Source organism: Salvia hispanica, chromosome 4 (assembly GCF_029641045.1).
Source record: "Salvia hispanica isolate PSC_SH4W2 chromosome 4, Shi_PSC_v1, whole genome shotgun sequence".
NCBI classification, from domain to species: Eukaryota; Viridiplantae; Streptophyta; class Magnoliopsida; order Lamiales; family Lamiaceae; genus Salvia; species Salvia hispanica.
This window is the reverse complement of record NC_142695.1, coordinates 60,680,118-60,702,069: the sequence shown is the minus strand read 5'-3', so window position 1 is coordinate 60,702,069 and position 21,952 is coordinate 60,680,118. Positions and strand designations below refer to the sequence as shown.

At 38.4% G+C, this 21,952-nt stretch overlaps 5 protein-coding genes across 5 annotated transcripts; 1 reads left to right on the top strand and 4 right to left on the bottom strand.

The window, feature by feature from the left end:
* The first annotated feature begins 1,645 nt into the window (after nt 1-1,645).
* Nucleotides 1,646-3,224, top strand: LOC125191642 (putative UDP-glucose flavonoid 3-O-glucosyltransferase 3). The gene has a single exon (XM_048089039.2). The coding sequence runs from the start codon at nt 1,766-1,768 to the stop codon at nt 3,167-3,169; it is 1,404 nt and encodes a 467-aa protein (XP_047944996.2). The 5' UTR covers nt 1,646-1,765; the 3' UTR covers nt 3,170-3,224.
* Nucleotides 3,225-5,329: 2,105 nt separating this feature from the next.
* On the bottom strand, nt 5,330-6,938 carry LOC125193388 (anthocyanidin 3-O-glucosyltransferase 2-like). Its single transcript, XM_048091168.2, has one exon. The coding sequence runs from the start codon at nt 6,828-6,830 to the stop codon at nt 5,433-5,435; it is 1,398 nt and encodes a 465-aa protein (XP_047947125.2). The 5' UTR covers nt 6,831-6,938; the 3' UTR covers nt 5,330-5,432.
* Nucleotides 6,939-7,917: 979 nt separating this feature from the next.
* LOC125193389 (choline-phosphate cytidylyltransferase 2-like) lies at nt 7,918-10,790 on the bottom strand. The gene is made up of 8 exons (XM_048091169.2): nt 10,546-10,790; nt 10,317-10,430; nt 10,025-10,120; nt 9,551-9,593; nt 9,288-9,443; nt 9,125-9,205; nt 8,369-8,479; nt 7,918-8,295 (listed from the first exon to the last, which is right to left on the bottom strand). Exons 1-8 carry the CDS (start codon nt 10,719-10,721, stop codon nt 8,137-8,139), a joined length of 936 nt encoding a protein of 311 aa, XP_047947126.2. The 5' UTR covers nt 10,722-10,790; the 3' UTR covers nt 7,918-8,136.
* Nucleotides 10,791-12,205: 1,415 nt separating this feature from the next.
* On the bottom strand, nt 12,206-13,039 carry LOC125193390 (VQ motif-containing protein). The gene has a single exon (XM_048091170.2). It carries the CDS (start codon nt 12,937-12,939, stop codon nt 12,430-12,432), a length of 510 nt encoding a protein of 169 aa, XP_047947127.2. The 5' UTR covers nt 12,940-13,039; the 3' UTR covers nt 12,206-12,429.
* Nucleotides 13,040-15,568: 2,529 nt separating this feature from the next.
* On the bottom strand, nt 15,569-20,364 carry FHY3 (far-red elongated hypocotyls 3). Its single transcript, XM_048095176.2, has 9 exons — nt 20,225-20,364; nt 16,937-19,149; nt 16,804-16,860; nt 16,621-16,689; nt 16,483-16,545; nt 16,326-16,394; nt 16,200-16,247; nt 16,032-16,114; nt 15,569-15,943 (listed from the first exon to the last, which is right to left on the bottom strand). The coding sequence occupies exons 2-8, from the start codon at nt 19,103-19,105 to the stop codon at nt 16,055-16,057; spliced, it is 2,535 nt and encodes an 844-aa protein (XP_047951133.1). The 5' UTR covers nt 19,106-19,149; nt 20,225-20,364; the 3' UTR covers nt 15,569-15,943; nt 16,032-16,054.
* Between the last annotated feature and the right edge of the window lie 1,588 nt (nt 20,365-21,952).

Here is a 21,952-nt window from a genome sequence, read left to right as displayed (position 1 = left end):
ATGCATTTGTCAGTTTCTCGTCCATATTATTTGCATATGAAAATACTAAATTGTCCATACCTTCAACAGATATTACAAAGTTATCCATCAATAAATATAAAATACATTAAATTCTTAACGATATATAAATACCACTACTCCATTAATGATGTTAAAATAAAGTAATTTTAAATAAAAGTTCCTTCGTTTAACTCAATTTCTATGCGATTTCTTTTTTTTAATTATTGCAAGCTCGAGATTATTCATTGATGGACATACTAATTTGCAGGGATTGAAACTCTGGCTATATAATTGAAATTGGAAGAGCCTAATTTTCATGAAACAAAAACATACATGGATATGTGTGATAGATGAATTTCTGTGGTTGGTTAATTATAAAGGTAGAGTGTGACTGTGAGAGTGTGAGGTATGGCCAATTTCATACACATATTGATTTTAGTTTTTGATTTGTGGCTCAATTATTGCGACGTTGAAACGTGTATGATATGGGATCCAATTCTTCTAGAAAAATAATGGAGTTGGTGTATCTATATGATTTTGTTTTATTTCTTTTCTTTTCGGTGTAATAATATTAAATCCATCCTTCTAGAAGAATGTGGTGGCGACAGATTTGACCATGTCTGCTTACTGTTACTTCCCACGTTATTAGATGTATCATTTCATAATTCATATCGATATAGATTTTATAAGATATGAAGAGACGTGAGTAGGAAAGAAAAGGTCATCGTCAATGTTAACAAGCAAATATAGTCCTGCGACTGGGGCAAGGATCTCCTATTGTGGCAAAATGCACAGTAGAGGCTGCTGTGCTCGTCTACACCTTCCATTAATTTTTGTACACTTAAACTACTTTCATTTATTTACATTATGTGTGGTATGGATGTGTACAGTATCCCTTAGTGTGCATTTTGCCACAGCAGTAGGTTCATTCCATTCCACAATTTCATTCCATCGTACCAAAAAGTCCCTAAATCTTCAACAACCAAATTTAATACTAATAGAACTAAGGGTGGGTCGATACGATATATCGTATCGAAAACGTTGTATCGTGTATCGTATCGAAAATATCGATATGAAAGAATTTCATATCGTTATCGTATCGAAAGTTTCGATATATCGAACTTTCGATATAAAAAAATTTCATATCGTTATCGTATCGATATTTCGATATATCGTACCGAAATTCGATATATAGTTAAATATCGATATATATCGAAAATTTCGATATATATCGAAAATATCGATATATCGTTATATATCGAAAATATCGATATATCGAAAATTTTCGATATATATCGTATTTTCGATATAAAACAATATATCGCGATATTATCGTTATCGTATCGAAAACTTACGATACGGTATCGTATCGTATCGAAAATTACGATATATCAAAAATTCGATAATTTTTCGATATTTTTTAATACGATACGAGCGATATATTATTTTTTTGATATTTTTCAATACGATACGAGCGATATATCATTTTTTCGATATTTTTCCCAGTCCTAAATAGAACTTTCGATTCTCATGACTCATGACGTTAGTCGACCCACCACTCCAACCTAAATGGACCATCTAGAACGTTATACAATTATGCATAAAAGTGATAATACTACTCTTCTACACTCCTATTTATGCTTCCACTACCATCTTCTCTTTGCATAAAAGCCAACTATCTATTGACTAGTGGAATCCAACAACACGCAACACATTCCATCACTCTCTCTCTCTCTCTTCAATTTTCAAAGTTCAAATCAAGAAAATGGCAGAAACAAAACCAAAAACAACCTTGATATTTGTCCCTCTCCCTGTCCTAAGCCATCTCCTAGCTTCCATAAAATTAGCAAACCTCCTAACCGACCGTGACCATCGCCTCTCCATCACAATCCTAATCCTCAATCTCCAATTGGACCCCAAAATCTCCTCTCACCTCAAAAACTCCCCAAATTCTCGCGTCCATTTCGTCCATCTCCAACGAGATGAATCCGACAAATCCCCCAAATCCTCCCTCATCCAAATCGTCTCCAGCCAGAAATCCGCCGTGAAATCCGCCGCCGCCGCCGCCTCCGCCGGATCGAACCTCGCCGGCTTCATCTTCGACATCCTCTGCTCCTCCATGATGGACGTCGCGGCGGAGCTCGCCGCGCCGTCGTACATTTTCTTCACCTGCGGCGCCGCCGGCCTCGGCCTCCTCTTCCGCCTCTCCGATCTGATCCGCCGCCGCGATCGCCCGCTGAAGGACTACCTCGACTCCGGCGCCGAGATTCCGGCGCCGACGTTCCTCAATCCGGTGCCGGCGAAGGTCTGGCCGGCGATGGCGTTCGCCAACGAGGCCGGCTTCCTCGACCTGACCGACCGGCTGCGGTCGGTCAGCGGCATCGTGGTCAACACGTTCCTCGAGCTCGAGGCGCACGCGGTGGCGGCGCTCGCCGGCGACGCCGCCGCGCCGGCGGTCTACCCCGTCGGCCCGCTCCTCCAGGACGAGGCGGAGCCGGCCGACGAGGCCGCGCGCCGCCGCCGCTCCGAGGTCCTCGGGTGGCTCGACGAGCAGCCCGAGTCGTCCGTGGCGTTCCTCTGCTTCGGGACGAACGGCCACTTCAGCGCGGCGCAGGTGGCCGAAATAGCGGCCGCGCTGGAGCGGAGCGGGACGCGGTTCCTGTGGTCGCTGAGGAAGCCGCCGTCCAAGGAGACGGGGGCGGGGATCAGCGAGTACACAGATCCCGGGAAAGTGCTCCCGGACGGGTTCCTGGACCGCACGGCCGGGGCCGGCCGAGTGATCGGGTGGGCCCCACAGATGGCCGTGCTGTCGCATCGGGCGGTGGGTGGATTTGTGACGCACTGTGGATGGAATTCGATTTTGGAGAGCGTTTCGTGTGGGGTCCCGATGGCCGTGTGGCCGATGTACGCAGAGCAGCAGATGAATGCGTTCCAACTCGTTCGCGAGTTGGAGATTGCGGTCGAGATCAAGATGGATTACCGAAAAGATTCGCCGAGGCTAGTGGCTGCGGATAGAATAGAGAAGGGGATTAGGGAATTGATGGATCTTGATAATAAAATCCATGCCAATGTTAAGGAGTTGAAGGAGAAGAGTAAAAGTGCCCTATTGGAAAATGGATCATCGTCTAATTTCGTACGTAGTTTCATTGAAAATGTGACAAATTTGTAATTTTTTGTATTAGCATCGTGTGGTATTTTATTGGAAGGACCCTATTTTTGTGGAATATTTTGTACTAGTAATATTCTTACCTAAAATTTCCAACTATGGTTGAATTTAATTTCTCTTTTCCTTCCACCAATATAAGTACTTTTGACACCTTTCTTAATATCTACGATAATCGGAATATAAAAAATTATGTTCAATTTAGAATATTTATTTCCAAGTATCCACTTTTATTAGTATGTGATGTCATTATGTTATTTCATAAATCTATATGCATGATTTGAACCTTCGATTTATTAAGTGAATTCAAAAACATCTCATCACTATGCCCAATTTATTACTATTAAGTGAAGTCAACATACAAATTAATTTCACAATGCACGACTTATTGATTTAGCATGATACGATCAATATAATTACAAAATACACAAACAAAATCAAATAACTAAATGGAGTAATATTCTTTCTAACAATATCCTCGATAAGCAAAGTTTGAGCTTTACAAGAAGATTCACCTTCCTCCAAAGCCGCCCTTTCCTTCGACCGAATGAGTCCACTGGCGGATCTAGGGGGGCGCCCTCTCCGGGCGACAACTTTCCCTTTATCAGGACGTAAAATTACTATATCTGCCCCCTCCATTTGACTCCGGCGTCGCCCGAAAAACGAGAAAAATAGCAATGTCCACACTAAATCAAGCTAATAATATATATTCCGCCTCCTCGGTTTTCGGATACTGGATCCGCCACTACGCATCTCCTCCACCTCCCGCCTCACTGCATATAGCCTATTTTTTATTGATGATTTTTCAAGAAAAACATGGTATATTTCTTCAAGAAGATATCAGAAGCTTTTGATGCTTTCAAGAAGTTCAAGGTTGTCGTTGAAAAAGAGAGCGGTCTAGTAATCAAAGCAATGAGGACCGACCGAGTGGGAGAATTCACATCTAAATATTACTCCCTCCGTCTCATAGTAGATGTCACACTTTCCTTTTTAGTTTGTCCCACAAAAGATGTCACATTTCTTGGAAAAAGTTCCCTCTCACATTAATATAAAAATACTATTTTCTCTCACCACTCAACACACAAAACAACAATCTCCTAAAATCTCATACCGTTTTCCAAGTATGACATCTATGGAATGGAGAGAGTACTACTATTTTATAGAATTCTCTAGAATTAAGTAGTAGAATATCTAGATATTTTAGTAAAATTATATAGACGTATAATTCCCTAGAATGTAGATGGAGTATTATCTAGTAAAATATCTAGATTTTTTAAGGAAAATCCTAGATATAGAATATTGAAGAATGGAGTAGAATTCTTGAATAACCGAGGAATGCTATAAGTAGGAGTGAGTTGTATCATTTTGTAAAGTTTGAAAAGTTGTCCTACCGATTTCACTAAAATGATACTTCACTCTAAACACATTTTACTCTAAATATTTCACTTTAATTTCACTAAAATGATACTCCCTCCGTCCGCGAATAGGAGTCCCGTTTTTCCATTTTGGTCCGTCCACGAATAGGAGTCCCGGTTCATAATTACCATAAATGGTAAAGAGGCCCCACATTCCACCAATCCATTCCACTCACATATTATTTAAAACTAATATATACAAGTGGGACCCTTATTCCACTAACTTTCTTCCACTCACTTTTCTTAACATTTCTTAAAACCCGCACCGATAAGAAATGGGACTCATATTGTTAGACGGAGGGAGTAAAATAGAGAACATGAATCATAACTACTTCACTATAAGTATTAAATATTTCACTCCAAATACATTACACTTCACTGAAATGATAAAATAGAGCAATATAAGGGAGAGAGATCCCCTGCTTTGCCAATAAGCACAGCAGCTGGTGCTGTGCATTAAAACTACACCGTTTCACTCTCATTTTTTCTTCCCTTATTTTTATCTATTTATTGCTAATAGAGCAATATAAGAGAGATCCTCTGACGTGCCAATAAATACTTAACTCTAAGCACAGTTTGTTTCACTGGAATTAGCCATGCATGATTGTTTTAATATTATGTTTGAATCTTGCAGGAGTAGGAGTATAGATTATTCAAACTTAGGCTTTCCCTTGTTATTTCAATTACTCAATCTTCAACCTATTATGTAAATACAAAACATTTTACAATTATTTTATCCTCCACCAATGCATAACATAATTCACAGGGCACAATTTATTTATTTAACAAGATTCGACAAATACAATTCCAAAATACACTGAGAATAATATTGTCAAACAAAATCATACAACTAACTAACTAATATTTCTAATAACATCCTCAATAAACAAAGTTTGAGCTTTATAAGAAGATCCACCTTCCTCCAAAGCCTCCCTTCCCTTCTTCCTCATCTCCTCCACCTTCCTCCTCACCTCATCCCCTTCCGCCCCCATTAGCCGCCTTATCGCCCCCTCGATCTCCCCGGCCCCCACAATCTCGGGCGGCGCCTCCCCCCTAAAATCCATCTTATAATCCAATTTAATCATCTCCGCCATCCCCAACTCCTTCACCAGCTGAAACGCATTCAACTGCTGCTCCGCGTAAAGCGGGAAAGTAGCCACAGGCACCCCAAACCACACACTCTCCATAGTCGAATTCCACCCACAGTGCGACACAAACCCCCCAACCGCTTTATGCGCCAACACCGCCACCTGTCCCGCCCACCCGATCACCCGCCCGACCCCTTTCGTCCTATCCAAAAACCCCTCGGGCAAAACCTCCCCAAAATCTTCGTACTCAACCACCAACCTTCCCCCCATCGCCCCCGGCTTCCTCAGCGACCACAAAAACCGACAACCGCTATTCTCCAGAGCCAGAGCGATCTCCCTCACTTGATCCTTTCCGAAACTCCCCATCGTCCCGAAGCACAAGAAAACGACCGACTTCTCCGGCTGATCATCGAGCCATTTTTTCGCGTCGTCCCCGTCCGATTCGCTGCTCAAGTCCAAAATCGGCCCGACCGGGTAAACCCTAGGTTTTTTTCCCGCCATCGAGTCGATAGCGTAGGATTCGAATTCGTAGAAAGTATTTACCATAACTCCATCTGTCTCCGAAATTCTCCTGAAATAGTTCAAAAACACGTCGGCGATCGGGCCGCCGTCGACGAACACCGCCGGCAGCACCTTCGCCGGAACGGGGAGAGAAAAGCAGGGCACCGGAAGCTCGGAATCGGAGTTTTTAAACTCCGTGAGCTCCTTATTCTCGTCGAACTTCAACGAGACGACGTACTGAAACAGGCCTAGCGTGCAGGCGCCGGAGGTGAAGAAGCAGTAGGCCGGAAAGGCGAATTCTCGGGCGATTTCGATGAATGTGAGGCAGAACATGTCGAGCACGATTCCGGCGATGGGGACGTCGCGGCGGCGGTGCTCGATTATGTCTCTGACGTTTGTGATCTGGCTGTCGATGAGGTCGAAGAGGGAGGTTTTCGACTGCGGGGACCAGTCTCCCGGGATGGGGAGGGGGACGAAGGCGAGGCGGGGGGCGGAGATCTTGGCGGTGTAGGCGTCGACGGTGGTGTCGCTGGGGAGCTGCATGGTGAGGATGGTGATGGAGAGGCGGGCGTCGCGGTCGAGGAGGAGCTTCGCGGTTTGCACGGTGGCGACGAGGTGGCTCAGCCCTGCCGATGGGATGAATACAAGCTCGAATTTCTCCATTTTCCGGCGGCGGTTTGGATTAGTTTGGTGTGGTGGTTTTGTGTAAGAGATAAGGTAGCTAGGATGAGGTTTGAGGGGGAAGGAAGAATACTAGTATCATTGTCTTTAAAGTGATAATTGTAATATAAATTGAGTATTTTTGTCATGGAGTTATGTATTTTGATATAAATTTATAATTATAATATAAAACAACGTCGTTTTACACGTAATATTGATGATTTGCCAGGTCACGCCGGAGTTGTGCCACGTTGGATAAGTTTTTGCCGTGTCGGGCCGGATGTGAAATTTGTACAACCCGGCAAAGTTCGTGACTTTTGGTGCAAGGTTTGAAGTTGATGGGAGAAACCAAACTTTTTACAAAGTTCATGACTTTAGGGAGCAGTTAACCCTTTTTTTTTATTAAATATTACTCCCTCCCTCCCACTACAAGTGAGACGTATTCCTTTTTTAATTGTGCCACTGGAATGTGGGACCCATTTTTATATATTGGTTTTATAATAAAATGTGAGTGAAATGAGTTAGTGGAATGTAGAGTCCACTAATCACTCCCTTCGTCCCACAATAATTGTCACTCTTATTATAGACATGGATTTTGAGAAATGTAAAAAAAAGATGGTTGGAAAAGTTAGTAAAATGTGAGACCCACTTTTGTATATTGATTTTATAATAAAATGTGAGTAAAGTGAGTTAATGGAATGCGGGACCTACTTACCATTTACGGTAAAAATGAAGTAAGACAATTATTATGGAATGGACTGAAATAAAAAAGAATGACAATTATTGTAGGACGGTGGGAGTAAAAGTGAAACGAGACATTTATTGACAGATAAACAAAAAAAGAAAAATGGTCATTTAATAGCGGACAGTGGAAGTATTTACATAATTACCTATAACGTGAGCATCATTTTTTAACACCATTCTCATTAGATCACATTGGGATTATTTATATAATTCCATAGGAGTTTTTCGGCCATCCACACAACTCACGAGCTATAACCGTCTCATCCACAACCTTTCTAATTTATGACCATCAATTATTCAATTTTATTTTTTAAAATATCCTGAAAATTGAAAAGTGAGAGGGAGAGATCCAAATACTGTCCCACTGATAACAACTTGGTACATTTGGAAACATTGTTGCACTAATCACCAGTAATACAACCACATGAACACACCAAGAAGATAAAAAAATCAACAAACCAAAATCTCAAACTATAATCAGTCAACGTACTTCTTCACCTCTATTGTATGAAAAGTCAGCAAGCAGCACACGGTACAACTACTCACAGCTTAATGTACAAGACAGTCACTTATCATCACTGTCATAGTATTCATCATCATCATAGTACTCTTCCTCGGAGTCATAGTAGTCTTCTTGGTCATCGCCGTCTTCCCCGTAATCCAGCAAGCCCCGTCCGTTCTGTCCCCTTAAACTCTCTTGAATCCGGTCCCTAATGGCTGTTCCCTGAAGAAAGAGAGAAGTGAAAAGGTTAAGAATGGCAGCAAGGAATGTTAGTGCACCTTGGACTGCAACTCACCATTTTGTGACAACGTTCCTCAAACATCTCGAGGAATCCAGCAACCAGTCTGTCGGCATTTTCAACCCACATGTCCCGGCGAATGGTAGCCGTTTTGGCAACTGTTTGTATCTGAAGAAATTGAAGATGGAGCCATGTGTGACACATGTAAAACGAATAAGAAATGCTTCATAGGGTATATAAAAAGCCTAAATAGATCAGTGATTAACTGCACTTGTGCGAATGCATAAAAGGTAGGGTTACAAATCATAGATACTAGTCAGTAAAGCAAAACGAGGTGGTTGGTATGAAGGAACAAAATGGACTTGGGAGAGGTATATAAATTAAACATGAAAACAGTATAAGTTTTTTGGGAAGAGTGGAACACGTACTAGCATGCTATGTAGTAGATGGAATGGGTGATTCATCCTTTAGGGAATAAGTATTCCTAAGTGAAGGGTGATAAAGAAGAAGAAAGCCTTTTAGCATTAAAAAAAAGGGAAGCTGGAGAACAATTGTTTAAACGAACTTTAGGCTCCCAGAAAGCCAAATAGCAGCTCCCAAAATATTTTCTGAACAAAAAAAGGAGAGGAAAAAGCGGCACAGCAAAACAAATATAATTGCTCCACTTTCTAACTACTATATCTCCTAATATTAGTGTCATTTTCTTCTTAAAGTTCACAGAGATAAATCAGTTTTACGAAATGATTTGTTTTACCTACACTTTTTCTTTGATCAATTAATGCATAAAAATTGGATTGCGGAAGGAAGCTGTACCTTCTCCCCAACCTTTTCTTGATGCTCCTTAACTTTCTCTTGCAGCTTCCTTAGTCGCATATTTACCCTTAGTCGCTTTTCCTGAAAAAAAAAACAAAAATGTGAAAATTCTAAAGAAATAACTTAGGTAGTACAGAGCAACTCAGAGCGAAGGGGATCATGCCTTGACATAGCTAAGATTAAGCTCCTTTCTTGAATACCCACGGTCCAAATTGCGCATCACATATTGGTTGTAGTCTTTTACTATCCTCATAATGATGTCAGATGTTGAGATCCCCTCAGTCCTTTTGGTCTCTTTAAACCTCCCCACAGCTTTGACCTACACCAGATGTAGTTAAGTATGATAACCAAGTGTCAACTAAGTGGAAATTGAAACATCAGCAGCTAGTATAATATTAAGAAATGTTTAAACAGAATCCATCTTACAAATTCATAAACATCATTTCCAGCTCCACTAGCATCAGCATAACTGCAATAAAAGATCACATCCATTTAGAGGTATAAAGTCATAAATTTGAATATACCAGTTCTGATCTCATCATTTTCATGACTTCAAATAACCAAATCAGTAATCTGGGATCATGACAGCAAGAACAATAAATTAAGTTATACTAATATAAATGCATCGACTTTCACCAATTCATGTATCAACACAGGTGCATAAATGGCCTAGACTAGCAAATCACAAGAGCCTAAGCCTTTAATAACCAACACTAAGGAAACATGTGCTTAGGTAGAATAGCATTAGCAACATAAAAATAACACAGAAACGGAACGAGAAAAAAAAGTTAGCAGGCCGAAAGGTAATAGCTGGAACCAAGGGATCACCAACTTCTCACAAGTACCGAGTCCAATCCGAGATTCTACCGGAAAGAGATTAACTCGATATGCAACACTTACGGGAGAGAATCGTGAGCAACGTAATCTATATTGTGCTTGTCCAAGAACTCTTGATCAATCACCCACGGGGCATCAGGAATAACCTCATCCACCCACCTGCCACAGCAAATAACACAAATGTAAATTCAACTACACACCAACTCCACCATTCAATCCACAACGAAATTAATCAAATTCAACACCCTAACAAGACGAAGACGCATCAACTATCCACAGACTAATAGAGTCCAAATCCAAATCGAGATCAGGCAAATCATGAATAAAACAGAAAGGAGCACAGAAATGAACAAACTTGCAATGGCGAAGGGATTCATAGCGCTCCGATTCAGTCATAACAGTCTTCCCCTTGAACTTGTGTGTGACCTCATCGTTGCAGCATCCAACAAGCAAGTAAGTATTCGGAAACCTAAAAAAGTAATTGAATCATCAAATCAAGCACAAAATTGAACTGAATCAACCAAAAGGAAAACGAATTGAACCAGCTAACACAGTAAATCTCAGATCAAAGCACGAAATCATACGATTTTTTGGCTTGCTCGAGGGAGCGAGCGTGGCCGAAGTGAAACAGATCGTAGATCCCGTCGGCGTAGACGCGAATTGGGCGGTCAGACGAGGAAGGAGCGTTGACGGCGTCGCTCTTGGTGCTCTCAGCTGCGGTGGTGGTCGTCGCCGCCGCAGCAACGCCGCTATCGACCATCGCAGGCGTCGGCGGTTTCGATTTCTGCAAAAACTCTTTTGCTTGATTTTTTTCAGCTGCTAATAAATTTACAGTGTGAAGGAAAAACGAATATACTCTTAAAACTGCCGACTTGAATTTTAATTTGATCATACAATTTCAGATATTTTATTTTAAATTATTTTTTATTTTTTCTATAAGCAAAATTAATTTATACTCTGGGCAAAAGATAGCATTTTTTTCATTTTAATACATGCATACAAATTTATATTTATTATTTAAAAATAGTGTCTCACGACATATAAATTTAATCATTATTTCAATCACATATTTCATCATTTAGTGACATATTTATTATTTAAAAATAGTGTCTCACGACATATAAATTTAATCATTATTTCAATCACATATTTCATCATTTAGTGACTAATTGTCTTGTATTAATAATGAGTGATAGTACTACCAACGGCTCGCAGCACAATTGGCAGCGTTGTGCTGTGGTGACTTTGAGGTTATGGGTTCAAATCCATCCACTGGGAGACTTTCGGTCTTAATCCGCAAGCCCAGTCGAACAGAATTAGTTCAATCATTATTAATATGGAGTAATTTTTAAAAATTAACTAAATCATTACTTTATGTATATATTTATTAAAACTGTATTTTTTATTTATTTTTTGTGAAGACGCATAATATGACAGTGTGATTTTGTTCCATAGATGTAGTGGTATTAATATCTCTTTGATAAATTTCTAACTTTTGCAACTTTTGGGCTAGTGTGCCTGGATGCATAGAAGTGTGCGTGACGATTACTTTCTCATCGAATTTTTTATTAAATTTATGTGTTAAACTGTAAAAGATTATTTTGAATCCAATTCACATTGGTCTAATGTCATAACTACCGAAAGTCTCAATTGTGGGAAAGTGAAAGTTGGAGGTTGGGCAGAGAAACCATGGTTTCCATTTTCTATTCTTTGTTATTGTATTTAGATTTCGGATCTCTAACTATGGAGTATATATAAATTAACTATAATGAGCATGTTTAGAACTTAGATTCACAAATCACAATGCAAAATAGGTGTACTTACCCTTCCAATATTTTCAATGATATTTTTATATTGTGTTTTGGATTTATACAAAAAAAGGGCTTCAATATTTATTGGAAATGTGTACTATATTAGAATGGGACAATGGGTGAGTGTGTTGAAAAAAGTGTGGCCCGTTTTATATGCTCACATGTGAAGACACACCCCACTTGTTTAAACATGTGTTGTTGTTGTCTTGGATAGGTTTCTAAAACATAAATTAAATTATTCGGATTTTATAGGAATGAAAGATAGCTAGTGTATAATTTACTAAATAATTTTGGAATATTCAATAAAATGCTAATAGTACTACTTAATTAGTGTAACAACATTATCAATTCCATGACAAATATTATTATTGTAAAAATACATTGTAAATTATCACTATCTACTTTAGCAAAAAGCAATCCAAATACAATAACATAACACAACATACAAGATTCTTTTCATTACAAAAGGATCCAAAAGTCCAACAAGGAATGCTACATTTTGATTAAACAAAACCATACCCCCCAAAAAAACACCAAAAAAAATCAAAAGAAATAAAAAACTACCACACACCAACTATGATCCATAACTTCCATAGTCAAATGTGAAAAGAAGAAAGAATTTACAAAGAAAAGTCATCACCAATAATCTCCTAATTTTCAAACCATAAAGTTGCCATAATTGATCCCATTCCCATTCCCCGCCGCCGTCTGCGGCGGCACACCGCCGCCGTTGTCCACCACAAACATATTCTGCGGCGGCTGCTGCGGATATTGCACGTGGAAACCCACGTGGTCCATGTAGCTCGCGGGCCCGCCTCCTCGGTTGGGGATCGGGTGCTGCCCGGATGCGAACGAGACGGACGAGGCGGGGCCGCCGGTGAAGTGCTGCACCATGGCCCTGAAGTTGGCCGCGTCGGCGTTGAGTAGGGTGGTGGGGGTCCGCCTTGAGGCCCTAGACCGCCTTCGCGCTGGCTTGGCCACGCGGCCTTCCTCAGGGCTTAAGTGGTTGTTATTATTATTGTTGTTGTTGTTGTTACTGCTGCTCGAGCCGTTGGCTAGGGCAGCAGTTGGAGAAGTATTGATGCTTTGGTTGATTTGTGAGAAATCATTTTGGTAGGGTTGGAAAAGCCAATCACTAGGGTTTGACATGGTTTGGCTAATAGCCATAGAGATTTTTGAGAGCTATGTGATATATTAAGAGCTCTCTCTCGATATTTTTTTAGAGAGAGAAGATGAACAATGGAAGGAGAGGGGGTTTTGAGTCATTGGATTGAAGTATGTATATATAGGAGTACTTAGCTAGTCTTGGTCTTTAAAGTCTTCTTTTTGTGCTTTTTAGTGATATAAATAAATATATATATATATGGATGACAATTGATGAAATTAATTAAAAGTTTATGTGATTTATAAAAGTATTAGGGTTTAGCAGACACGAGGTATTACCAACAAACAAATCCACTATTGGTATAATATGATAATAAAGAATCGTCAACATGTACATGATTATGTGATTAGATAATCTTATCTTATCATTTTTGACCTTGTTAACTTTTTCATCAAAATAATGTTTAGAAATATGATTTCAAAATAAGTTATACTCCCTCCGTCCCAGGACACTTTGATCCGGCACGAGTTTGAAGAAATGTAATGGAAAATGAGTTGAAAAAGTTGGTGGGATGTGGGTCCTACTTTTAAAGTATTAGTTTTATAATAAAATGTGAGTAGGAATGAGTTAGTGGAATATGGGGTCCACTACCAAAAATAGTAAAAGTGAAATGAGACAAATTATGTGGGATGACCCGAAATGGAATACTGAGTCGAATTATCCGGGACGGAGGGAATATTTGTCCATTCAATGAAAATTACCTTTGATCGAGATTATTTATTCAATGATTAAAGGTAAAATAAGTAAATTAAACTTCCCACTCTATGAAATAAAGATAGAACAAGTCAAAGAAAGACCTAAACATTAATGCATAAATGAAATGTTTGGTGGAGTTTCTAGTGAAGCTAAAAGGTGGGGGAGGTGATGCTTCCACGAAGCTACAAATATCGATCATGTATGAAAGCAATGATCTCATCCTTCTTTGTTTTTTTCTCATTGGAATAATACTTAGTATCTATTGAACCATTGACTTGAGAAAATTCGATCAACTCATTTGATTTGTATACTTTCATTTTCTATACTACAATTCAAAATTTTGTGTCAAATTATTTGACGGTTCAAAATTCGTTGGTTCATATATATATTTGTAATTTTATTACTATTTTCAGTGTTCGATTTCGAATCTTGACTCACTCGATCCATCTTATAAAATCAAATGAATAATTTAATACATGAGTGTATATTTAATTTACCAGTTATAATGTCATCGGTAAATTCGTCGATAAATTCCGTACTTTTATACTAATTCATTGTACGGGGGTGCGTTATATTGCTAACTACTCCCTCCGTTCTGCGATAGTAGAAGCGTTTCTTTTCGGCACGGAATTTAAGAAAAAATGTATTAAGTGAGTTAAATAAAGGAAAAATATAGTAAAAAGTGAAAAAGGTATAGAGATTAAGAAAGAATAAATTAGGAGAGAGTAAAGTAAGAGATAAGAAATGTGTTGACTTTTGCTATAAAAGAAAATGACTCAACTACTATGGAACGTACCGAAATGACAAAATGACTCAACTACCACGAAACGGAGGGAGTATTTAAGTTGCTAACTCTGCTAACTTATCAATGCAGTATATTAAAAATGTCAACACAGTGACATTAAAATGCCAACACATAATATCAACCCATTATACTGAAGTTCAGCAAAATTATGTGTTGACATTTTAATGTCATTATGTTGACATTTTAAATACATCATGTTGATAAATTTATGTCTTTGTACGTGTTGATATTTAAATTTACATGTTGTATTGATATAATTATGTCTTTGTGTTTATAATTTTAATACACATAATTGAAAGTTATTAATTATTACTGTAAATTAGTTAGTACACTGAAGTTGTATATATACATAATATAAAAGATTAAATAGTGCGTTAGAGAGAGGGAGAGGAAGAAATCTAGAAACTCATTGCACTATAGATGCATCACACATATAATTGATCATATGACTTAGTGGGGAGGATGATAGTGTGAAGTCATTTTATCATGTCCTAATAGTAGTCAAAGATGTGTGTGAATAATATCTTTCAATGTCACATTCACATTAAACAATTTGCTAATCCTTTTGTCTGTGGGCGTGATCAAATCCGTACTTGTGCAAGTAATGATGTAATTAGCCTAACAATTCATATATTTATACTATATATTTTTATTTATACATGTTGTAACAATTCATATTTTTATTTATGCATGTTGTGAGCATGCGATTAATTTTTAAGTAGTAGTAGTAGTACTATATTTTTGGAATGTCAAAATTAACGGCTGAACTACTTCTACCCAAAATATCGTTTCATACTATTTGCGTGAGTGTAGTAATTAAATAGAAAAATATTAAATCCTAAAGAATATAATCATAATTAATTGAACCAATAAAACCTAAAGATTAAAAATAACATTTCATGGAGTATAATAAATGTCATTACAATGCATCATTCCTGATTTAACTTTTACCAATAATTCAGTAATTAATTTGCTATAATATTCAAACTTTAATTAATATTGATAAAGGATAAAATATATCCTTTTTGGTACTCAACTAGTTGTCATCAATTCAAATTTCTTAATTATAAAACAAAGTAGTACATAACATAACACATCATGATTACCAATATTTATAATAAAAACCAGAATTTTACTTAAGTAAAGATGTAGAATTATAGATAGATATTTAATGTGGTAACACAACAAACATCAACTCAACAATGCCCTCTTCTTCACAGGAATCCTAGATTTACCTTAAGTTAACTACAGATACAACTTGCTACTATCGCTACAACACAGCGACGCGGCGGCGGCCAGATACGACGAAGCTGCTGATCCTGCTACAGCACCGTGCCGGAGGGACAACAAAGTTAAATGCTGCTGCTCAATCTATGTTCACTTACTGTACAGTTAAAATCAAGAGATGCTCTCCCATTTGGCACACACTCTTCACTCAGCCTCTTGTTATGCATCAATCAGTCTGTACGGATACCAACGTGCTCGACTAATTAGCCTGCATGCTTCTATACAATGGCGTATGTATATCAGTCAATACCAACACCGAGCAGCGTATGAAAATGAAAGGTTGAGCTATGAAACATCATTACCTACCATTGAATGAGAGAGAGATTTTCTCACGCGTGTCTTGGTGCGTCATCGTGCAACTGGGAAGTTCGCACGTTGGGATCGTCCTGCTGTGGTAAGTGATGCATAGGTAAGGCGCAGATTGGTGGGATAGCAAGAACAATTGAAATCAAGCTAACCATCCTACATACTAACCCGAATGCCATAGCCAAAATTTGTATTGCGGAAGAACTCCATATGCCCCTTCAAGAAAGACCATGAAAATCAGAAACGAAACGAAGCAACAGGAAAAAGAAAGAGCTGCACAGAAAAACAAGATACCATTCCAGGCATGGCAGGCTGAGTACCATAGTAACCATCATGAGTAGGTGCAATAGAGTTCAGCTGGCCCTAAAGAAGATAATAACTTCAGATTCCGTTATTACCAGAAATAATAAAGAACGTATCTTTTTTTGTTAGTCAAAATAATATGACGTACTAGTCCCTGAATGGCCGATTGGTTCCCGAAGTAACTATCGCGTGTGGAGCCCATTAAGTTCAGCTGTACCATTCAAATAGAAACAGTGAGATAATTCGAACATCAGTTTTCTTGCGTAATTCAAAGTATGTTCCTTACCATTCCCGGAGAACCTTGATGATGGCTGAAAAATCCATCCAGATTTACAGGTCGAGAACTCAATTTTTCCTAGCATTCAAACATTGAATGATTTAGAACAAAAAATGTAGCAGGTGAAACTGCAGATGTATCAACTAAGATGAATTTCTATTGAAAAGTCAGCACGCAATAACATTGACGTACGATTTGTTGTAAGCTATCTGTTGTGCCAACTGTAATAACATCTGGTTCCATGTTAACCTGCAAACCAGATAATGTGTGAGTTTAAAACATAGAAAGCGGAAACGGATATGTTTTAGATTCGTTCAAGACAAACCTTTCTTTTCTTAGTTGCATTCTTCTTCTTATTTGTCTTGCTCAAACTTCCATTTTGAATGTCGTCTTCAATGCACAAAATACCTGGGGAAGCAGAGTGTCCAGCTTCTAGAAGATTCTTATTGGAGTAGTTGGCATTCAAACAGGTCTCAAAAGCTTCATCAAGTGCACGAAGAGACAGATTGTAACTCTCTTGTGACAATGATCCTTCTTCGCTCAATTTCATAGCCCTTTGACAAAGATCATTATACCGCTGCTGCCTTGACTGCACCTGCTCGGACCCTTCCCCCATTGAGTATCTGCTCTTGGCGTCTTTGGTCCACCGTTTCAAAATATATTGTGATGGTATTGCTGAGATGCCACAGATCTGAAGAACAATCATTGCATGTCTACAAAGGAAACCTTTCAGTTCAAATAAGCGGCATATGCAGGACACTTCGGATTTCAACTCGTTCAATGTGACAACAAATTCTTGATTCCTCTCATAATCTTGTACTTTGAAAGTGACCACCGCATCAACTTGTTCCTCTTTCTTAGGTATACAAGCTACTGCGCCCAATACCTCGACTTGAAATTTCCTAAATACAGAATGAGTATAAAGGCTAGCTACATGCTTCTCAAAAGGTGAAGGAGACTTCAAAGCAGGCTGTTTATTCCATGTATCAGAAGAGGCCTTCGCTTCCTCTTCGTACCTATCTTGCAGAATGGCATCATATTGTTTAATGAACTCTTGCACAGTTGTCTTCTTATGAACATACTTGTCAAAGAAAGAATTCACACTATCTGATCGTTGACCTGTCGACATCCCAGCAAAAAATCCATCTTTCATAAAGTTAGGCACCCACATTCTGCGATCTTCATACAATGACTGGATCAACTCGTTCTCTTTCAGTTCGAATCTATCCACCAGCTTGCGCCACCTCTTTTCAAATTCCTCCTCTGTCCATGACCTATAAATGCATTTTTCGAATTTTGACATGAAGTTTCCGTTCTGTTTGATTACATTATTCAGTGTTTCTGAAATCTTTCCTATTATATGCCACAAGGAGAAAAAATGAAGTGTGGATGGCAAAACATCTGAAATAACAGATCTCAAAAATCTGTCTTGCTCAGTGAGCATAATTTTCGGAGCCTGGCTACCCATAGCCTTCAACCACGTTTGCATGACCCAGGAATACGTCTCAGCATTTTCATCAGACACCAAAGCACATCCAAGTAGCATGAACTGGTAGTGCTGGTTGACCCCAACAAACAGAGCTAGAGGCATTTTATACTTGTTTCTGATATAGCTTGTATCAAAAGATACAACATCACTGAAATTGGGATAGTCATGCCTGCTTTTGGCATCAATCCATAATAGACTCCTCAGACGTTGATCCTCGCCAAAATTCACTGCATAAAAGAAGTTTGGATTTAGAGTCTGCATATGGACGAAAAACTCAAGCAAAGCACTCGCCTCCACTGCATCCATTGCCATACTCCTGCCCTTTTCAAATTGGTTTCTGGAGTCATGTTTAAGACCGACTGCACTTTTATATTCAGCGAACTGTCTAGCCATTGCAGCATACATCCTTCTGGTCTGTTCACTTACAGCTTGGGCAGGTAACAGTTCATGGTTATGCTCTTTCTCAAATCTATGGATTATCCATTTCCCATCAGACCTTCTCTTAACGTGCATGCTTGCTTTACAATCTGTCTTGGCACATGCTCGACGACCTGGAGCGTTCTCAGCATCCTGATTGCTTCCTTGTCTACTGCGTGGGCGGTTCAAAGATTTCTCATACTCACGCTTTGTTCCATATCTAGAGCATGCAAATTTTGCGTCGATGAATTCCCTTGATGTTTTTGAACGACGGCTATTCTGAATTGCAGTATTAAATCCCACAGATCTTGCATATTCCTGATAGAAAGCATAGGCATCCCCATGAGACCCAAATTCCATACCAGGGAGTGGCTCAAGAATCGTCACAACTTTAAAATCGATATCAGGTAAGGGAGAATTCACGTCATCCACATCTTCAACATGCAACTTGTCCTCATCTCCCATACTCTCACCCACTACATCTACATTAAGAGGCTTCTCTTCCTCGTCTAGCATATTAACAATACCATTAGGCTCTTCCAATTCTTTATCATGTTCACCAGAAGGCAACCTAAGATCTATATCCATGACACACCAACCTTTTTTCCTGTAATAAGCTGTTGTCTAGCGACCTGGAAAATTGAACATGAGTTTGAGCTCTATAAAGCAGTAAAAAGATATCAGCTTTGACACAGTTGTTTATTTTTTCATTTCACTGCCACAAGAAAAAAAAAGAAAAAGGAACACAATATATAAAACAGATAATAGTAACATTGTCTTTCACTCCTTGATTTCTCATACCCTCTTTTGTCATTGCAGTCCACCATCAGCATCAAGAAATAACCACAACATTCACCATTATGTACACAGACATACAACAAAATCAAACCAGTAAATAGAAGCAAAATGACCATGTAAAAGCCTGTGTGACGTGTCAGAAACATTTTACAAAAGCAACAAATTCTTCAGTAATGCCCAAGCTGAAGTTTTTAGAAGAGCTGTTGTTTAGCTCATTCTCAGAGGAGGTCACTGAAACTCAATTCAGAGTAAAAAAACACATTTTTTATACTAATACAGTTATACAGCACATCAGGATACACTATGCAACTTTTGGAAGTGCCATATAAACGATAAACTGACTGATCATATACACAAATGACTCAATCAACACATGAATTCCACATAGAAACCGCATAATCTAGACGAACGAGCCACAACTACTCAGTCTTAGCATCTCCAATTTTAACATCAAGTAGTTAGCCATTGATAGCACATTCATTATAAATGGAAGCTCTCTGCAGCAAAGCACAAAAGAACCACATTTACTCAGTCTTAGCATCTCCAATTTTAACATCAAGTAGTTAGCCATTGATAGCACATTCATTATAAATGGTAGCTCTCTGCAGCAAAGCACAAAGGAACCACATTTACTCAGTCTTAGCTTCTCCAATTTTAACATCAAGTAGTTACCCATTGATAGCACATTATAATGGAAAAGGCAATTCACTAGAGGAAGAAAAAGTAAGACAAAAAATATGGATAAAAAGCGGCATGGATGATGGATCGGAGCAGGAATTGAAGGGAACTTTTTCCGTTTATTGAGATCCTTATTAATCATTAAGCAAGAAATTGTTGAATTGTGGAATTGTTTGAGCAGAAGAGAAAAGGAGGGAATAAGTAGTTGTGGAGGTGGAGAGTGGTGATTACCTGCGATTTTTATAGAACTGCAAATCCACGCGAGGGTTTGAGCGAGTCGACGAAGTTTTTCCCCCAAATTGGGAGATTAGGGTTCTCTCGATTTGAATGCCACTCGCTCTACTTCTTCACCCTCTCTCACTCGCTCCACCCTTTTCTCTCTCTAGCGCGTGACTCTCTTTTCTTTTATTCCATTTATGATTTACTCCCTCCGTCTACGGGTGGGAATACGGATATCGGGTATTGGATTTACCCGTACCCGACCCGATACCTGCAGGATTTTAGATACCCAGTATCCAATTTTATGGGATTGGGTATGAGACTGGGTATTGAAATTTGAGATAAATTGGGTATTGGATAACCCGAATGGATATCGGATATTACCGGAATATCCAATTTATTATTTAAAAGCATTTTTTATGCGTAACTTTTATTATCTTACTTGTATATTGTATAACCAATCCCCAAAAATATAACCGTATACTATAAATGAATGAAACGTTAAAGATACTATTAGTCAATTTAAATATTTCTATATTTATATGAATATATAAAATTTGAATTTTTTTATTAGTTATTAACACATGTAAAGAGTCGGGTATTTGGGTACCCGATACGTCGGGTATGGATACCCGGGGCGGGTATTGGAGTACCCGAAAATATATCGGGGTGGGTTTTGGATAGACATTTCGATGATTTTTGGGTTTGAATACCCGATTTTTTCGGGTCGGGTATCCGTGGATACCCGTATTCCCACCCCTACCTCCGTCCCACTTTAGGAGTCCCAATTGAGTTCGGCACGGATTTTAAGAAATATAAAAGAAAGTTGGTAAAAAAAGATAGTGGAATGTGGGTCATACTTTTATATATTAGTTTTATAATAAAATGTGAGTGAAAAAAGGTGAGTGGAATGTGGGGCCTATTACCAATTATGGAATATTCCAACCGGGACTCCTAAAGTGGGAAACCCAAAAGTAGTAAACCGGGACTCCTAAAATGGGACGGAGGGAATATGATTAGGAAAAATTAAATATAAGAACTTTATTTTGTAAAATCACACGCACACTATTTTATTATTGCAATTGTATGATAGAAAAAATACTCCCTTCTTTTTCGAGTTAACTGAGTCATTTATTTGGCATAAGAATAAAGAAAGAATATTTAGAAGTTAAATTATGAATTAATAAAATGGAGAGATTAAAGTGAGGAAGAGAAATAAAATTAATCTTTAAATAGAAGAGAGAATAAAATGAATCAGTTAACCTTAGGAATTTTAGTTATATCTCTCTTTATATGATTACTATAATCCAATAATATATGGCTGAGAAAAATGATTGTAAGGATTTTATTTTGAAAATTGAGGCATAACCATCTATTTTGCCGAGTATTGGACTTGTGGCAGGTAAATAAATTTTTGTAGCCTATAAAAACAATGATAGATAAATAAGAGATTATTTTGTTGAATAAATCTGCACTCAACAATTTATTTAGTTAGTAGTGGTAATTTTCTAACTTAGAAATGGAGAAGAAAAAAAGACCCAATTTTTAATGGGCCTGTTGTCGTATAACACATTAATAGATCTTAACACTTTTTTTTAGCCCCAATGCTTTCGAGCCCAAATGGCAAATGTTTTAAGAGGATTAAGAATGTTCGGGACGACAGCAAAATTAATTAATATGTAAGTAGGAGTGATAAGAAGAATGGCAATTAAAATAATGTTAGTGAATAATATAATAAGT